Source organism: Nannospalax galili, unplaced genomic scaffold (genome assembly GCF_000622305.1).
Source record: "Nannospalax galili isolate Female #2095 unplaced genomic scaffold, S.galili_v1.0 scaffold598, whole genome shotgun sequence".
Classification (NCBI taxonomy): Eukaryota; Metazoa; Chordata; class Mammalia; order Rodentia; family Spalacidae; genus Nannospalax; species Nannospalax galili.
In genome coordinates, this window is record NW_008342423.1 from 342,682 (window position 1) to 348,426 (window position 5,745).

The window sequence follows — 5,745 nt, forward strand, 5'->3', positions numbered from 1 at the left end:
CTAAGATGGGGCTGAATAGATGTGGTTGGGTTGGTAGAATGCTTGCCTAGCATGCATGAAGTCCTGGGTTCAATCTTGAGCAGCACATAAACTCAGAGCGGTAGTGAATTCCTATAAGCCTAACAGTTGGGAGGTAGCTGGAGGATCAGAAGTTCAAAGTCATCCTTGGCTACATGGTGAGTTCAGGACAGCCCAAGGTACATGAAACCTAGTCTCAACAACAAAAAACACCAGTTAAGAGCACATACTGCTCTTGTAGAGAACCCAAGTTTGGGTCCCAGCATCCACATTAGATGGCTCCAGCTCCAGCTCCAGAAGGGATCCAGCACCATCTTCTGGCCTCATGTGCACATACCCAAACACAGACACACATATACATAAGAAGTTTTTTTGTGGCGGGGTGGGGGGTGTCTTTTTAAGCCAGGGTTTCTCTGTAGCCCCAGCTGGCCTGGAACTCACTATGTAGACCAGGCTGGACTTGAACTCACAGAGATCCACCTGCTTCTGCCTCCTAAGTGCTGAGATTAAAGGCATGCACCCCCACACCCAGCATACATACAGATTTTTAAAAACATACAATCTAGGGGCTAGAGAGATGGCAGTTAAGAGCACTGGCTGCTCTTGCCAAGGACCCAGGTTTGGTTCTCAGCACCACATGACGGCTAGCAACCATCTGTAACTCTAGTTCCAGGGGGACTGACACCCTCTTCTGACTTCTGTGGGCACTGCAAGACACAGGTGTAGTTACGTACAGGCAGGCAAAACATTCATACACATAAAATAAATTTAAAAACATATACAATTTGGCCAGGCATGGTGGTGCACGCCTTTAATCCCAGCACTCTGGAGGCAGAGGCATGCAGATCTCTGTGAGTTCAAGGCCAGCCTGGTCCACATAGTTCCAGGACAGCTGGGGCTACAGGGAGACCTTGTCTCTAAAAGACCAAGAAAAACCATATACAATCTGAACATACCCTTCATGGTCTTCTAGCTCTTGTTTTTTTCATGTTACAGTCCATCTTGGAGAGGCTTTTCTATCTTGGCATGTAGATGTACATTCTTCCAGAGATCAGTTTAAATCAGTTCCTTTATATATTTGCTACTAAAAATTAAAATAATGATTTCCTTTTATTACAAATTTCTGAAAAACCAAAAAGGTCTCATTACCGTAATTATTATATTCCAACCAAACTACCCAATATTGTATTTATACTCTGATCACACATAGATTATTCAAAAGTATTGCTGTACAGTCTAAGCTTCCTTGCTGCATGACATTACCAGCAAGAAACAACAGTGTAAGAGTTAGGCCTCAATTGACTTTGTCAGAATCATTTCCTGTTCTGGCATTCTCAGATGACCTGTTTGTTATATATGTGGAAATGGTGGGTACATTTGAACAGCATTATTTGTTGCTTTATCCTGATCTCTAAGACCTGAGCTCTCTTAATTTTGCCTCTTAGTTCTCTTCTTTGCCTATTTTCTCTACACTGAAAATGTCCAGACCCCTTTCCACCTGGTGGGAAAGCCACCTCTAATCTCCCCCAGGGTACGTTCCTTTCTGTCCTGGAACCTTCTGGTAGAGGGGAGGGGAGCAGAGCTTGGCACTAGGATTGAGGGTCAAGCTGTGAGGATTTCTTACTAAGATTTTTGGTTGTGAGTCTGCTGAATCTTTGGAGGGAATTTTCTTCATAGGACATCTGTAAAGAATTGGGGGTCACAGTTGGGTTAAACATTTGTGATGGCTCTATTGGCAGTATACTGAAGCCTCAAAAATAAGCTCCAAAGTAGCCTGGAAAAAATTGCTAGTCGTGAAAGAGACTGAGCCCCAAACTAGAACAAGCTGTTATAAAATAAGCCAGCCTCCTTAGTTCCCTTCTGGTATTTCCATGTATTTCTCTAACCTACCACTATGTGTTCACATGAGACCTGTTACCTTGAGCACTGTGCTACAAAGCATTCAGAGATGATGAATAAAGGAAACTGGACTAGTATTACCTAAGGAATACTAAATGAAAGGAGGGCTCTTGGGCTATTGTCCTGAACGTAGATCTTCTCAGCTACTGTCCAGGCTAGGTTCCATCGTGTGGTCAATGTCAGGGCCCAGTGCTGAGGGCATGAAGTATGCAAGAAAAAGGCATGCCACTTGCATGGCAGTGTGGTACAGGAGAGGGGTTATAGGCTTTGTCTCTCCAGTAAAAGCAGTCTAGACATTGCACCAGTATATCATGGAATGTGAGCACTCCCTGGCTGGGAAATAGTATACATCACAACCTGAATTCAATCCCAAAGACACCACCAATCCCCTCATCAAAAAAAGCCCTTAAAAAAGATTTGGTGTGTGTTGTGTCTGCGTAAGTTTATGTGTGCCATATACACATAGGTGCCAGAGGGGGTCAGAAGGTGTATGATCCCCTGGAACTGGAGTTACAGGCAGCTGTGCCCACCTTATGTGGCTTCTGGGAAGCTGAGTCCTCTGAAAGAGCAGTAAGCTTTAAGAATTTTACTCTTTACACACACATACACCCAATCCACTTTATGGCAAAGAATGTGTTAAGGATTAAGAGATGAGAGAATTGTTTCTAAATCAGAATGAATGTCTTTATTATACTCAGGAATATTATTTAAAGCAAGACTCTTTATTTTTAGTTTTTAATTTTAAAATTTCTTTTGTGTCTGTATGTGGCCTCCTTGTGGAGGCCAGAGGACAAGTTTCAGGAGTTGGTTGTCCTCTTCTACCCAGTTGAGGCAGTCTTCATTTCCCACTGCACTGTGTACTTCAGGTTAGGCTGACCCTCAAGCTTCCAGATGATTCTGTCTCCACCTCCTGTCTCACATCTCACATAGGAGTGCCACAAATCCAGCTTTTTATGTGAGTTCTTCGGATCAAACTCTAGTCATCAGGCTTCCACAAGTTGCACTTTTACTAGCGTTTTGATCTACAGCCCTAAGCGAAGCTCTTTTTAAGATGTAGTGTTTAACTTTGTCTCTATTTGAAATTTTAGGGTGACAATGAAGAACAAGAAAAATTACTGAAGAAAAGCTGTACGTTGTATGTTGGAAATCTTTCCTTTTATACAACTGAAGAACAAATTTATGAACTCTTTAGCAAAAGTGGCGACATCAAGAAGATCATTATGGGTCTGGATAAAATGAAGAAAACAGCATGTGGATTCTGTTTTGTGGAGTATCCTTCTTTGATGTCTAATGTAACTGTTGAGCTAGGGCAGAGCTCAAAAGTGCCTGTTTTTCATTTTCTAAAAATGTTTAGAGAAATGTTAGTATTCCTTAATACTTATACTTAAGATACTATTCAAGAGCAGATGCAGAAAACGCCATGCGGTACATAAACGGAACTCGTCTGGATGACAGGATCATACGCACAGACTGGGATGCAGGCTTTAAGGAGGGCAGGCAATACGGACGTGGGCGATCTGGGGGCCAGGTATGCTACAAGGGTATCTGGCTCAATCTCTGCCTGGAATTTGAGGTTTAATGCATGTTTTTTGTTTTTGACTTTTTGAGACAGGGTCTCCCTAGAGCCCCACCTGGCTTGGAATTCATTGTGTAGAACAGGCTGGCCTTGAATTTACAGAGATCCGCCTTTCTCTGCCTCCCGAGTAGTGGGATTAAAGGCATGCACCATCACACCTGGCTTAGGGTGTTTTTTTTGTTTGTTTTTGAAATCACTTTGTGGCTATTTTATGAGGAGTATTGTGCCTCTCGGTTTTGATAATATTTTGAGGGATTTCTTGACACAGGATGTTGCCATAGAGCCAAAGCTGGATGAAACTTGAGCTCTTCCTGGTCTGCCTTTTTGAATGTTGAAATTACACGAGTATCACCATACCAGGTGATAAAGGGCCTTTCCCCCCAAAAAATGCCTAGAACCAAAGCAAAATGCCCTAAAATGGATTTAACCTTAAAACAAAGGTAAATAGCTATGTCCTGTTTGTTCATGAACATCTGGAAAGGTTTAGCTATGTCTGGTTGATTGCCGTAGGTATATTTGTTACATCAACATTCTACAGTGTCGTGTTCCTTTCTCTTAAGGTTCGAGATGAGTATCGGGAGGACTATGATGCAGGGAGAGGCGGCTATGGAAAATTGGCACAGAAACAGTGAGGAGAGCCCTACAGTGCACAACTCACTCTGGTCTGCTGAATCTGCTGAAGAACATTCCCCAAGGTCTGATCAATGGAAGCCACTTCATGGTTTCCCTCTGAAATAAATATTAAAGGACAAGATCCAAGGGAATTCCTTTAATTCTACTCGTATTAGGATGATTTTCTGTTAGTAGGTCAAAAATTACATTCCTGATTGGATTTGTGCTGATTAAAGTGTCAGCCTTTTAGGAAGACTAGAAGAGTGACAAAGCTGACTAGTAGGTTCTGGTCTTCATGGGGCCTGAAATGATTTACATTTTGTTTGCATGTTTATCAATGGAGTTTTGCTATATTCTATAGCTTTGTTCTAAACTGGGAACAGGTATCTGTCAACTACATTTGTTTTCTTGGATTCCAACATAGGTCTTAAATGGTCCTGGGGATTCCACCTGCTTCTCTACTTTGTACATTAGGGAACTATCAGGACTTGAACAGTATTTGCCAATCACAGTTCTCAAAAGATGTAAATGTTTTATTGAAAGCTATATGGAGAGCCTCAGTTATCCTAAGAGGTGTGAAGATACTCAGTAGGAAGTGGAATGAAAGTTAAAAACATTGCCTTAACATGAAGGCTGTGATTAGGGCCATTAAATTTGTTCTTTCAATCTTCAAAATGATCTTTAGAATGGGGTTTTATGAGCTAGTAGTACAAGCCTGTAATCCCAGCTAAGCAGGAGGCTGAAGCAAGAGGTTCAAGAGTTCAAGGCCAACCTGAGCAACTTAAACATAAAATAAAGGACTAGAGACACAGAGTACAACAGATGCAACATAAAATAAAGGACTACAGATACAGCTCAGTGGTGGAATGCTTGCCTGTTATGTGAGAGGCCCCATCACCATGACTGACTAAAGAATAAAAAACATAAAATAATAAGTAGAGTGTGAAAACTGGGAGAATTGTGTAACAACAGGAGCTTCCTACAGGAAATGTCTGTTTTAACCAGTACACACATTGAAGCCTATTTTCCTTTTTTTTCCTCAAATGGTGTTTACTGTGGTCCAAGCTGATGGTCTCTAGAGAGGGAGTCTAGCGACTTTATTTTGCATTTTCTCTCTAATATTATATGTAGTTTCTCCTGGTATGAAAGAATGTGAATTGTTTTAACCAGCAACAAAGTGTTTTCTAACTCCCACTAGTTTTAGAAGTTGGGGCTGAAGTACCGTAACGTGAACCCTTCATTCTGCATTAAGCGCGAGCTGTGAGGACTGCAATCTTAGGAAAGCCATCTGCAAACACTTCAGCTTTAAATTTTGTTTTTATACTGTAGTTTGAACTAATGTTTATATATATAGCATGCAGAATTTGTATTTTAGTTTACATTAGCAACTAGTTATGGCATCGTGTAAAGAGAAAGCATGGATATTCTGGTAAAAACTACAAGATGCACCAAGCCAACTATTCCAAATATTGAAGGAATAGGTTTAAAAAGTTGGTTTTCCAGAAGACATATGCTCTAGATGATTGGACTCGTGATGGCTAATCCTGGGTGTCAACTTGATTGGATCTGGGATTAACTGAAATGAAAGAGATCTTCTTGATTGGATCATCTAACGCTGGAAGACACACCCTAAATGTGGG

General features: G+C 41.4%; 1 protein-coding gene across 1 annotated transcript in view; it reads left to right on the top strand.

The window, feature by feature from the left end:
• Positions 1-5,541, top strand: part of Ncbp2 (nuclear cap binding protein subunit 2) — a 7,303-nt gene extending 1,762 nt beyond the window's left edge. The window contains exons 2-4 of the mRNA XM_008838507.3: positions 3,006-3,187; positions 3,307-3,445; positions 4,054-5,541. Coding sequence (XP_008836729.3) covers positions 3,006-3,187; positions 3,307-3,445; positions 4,054-4,125 — 393 coding nt within the window. The 3' untranslated portion in view covers positions 4,126-5,541. The remainder of the gene's footprint in view (positions 1-3,005; positions 3,188-3,306; positions 3,446-4,053) is intronic.
• Positions 5,542-5,745: the final 204 nt, after the last annotated feature.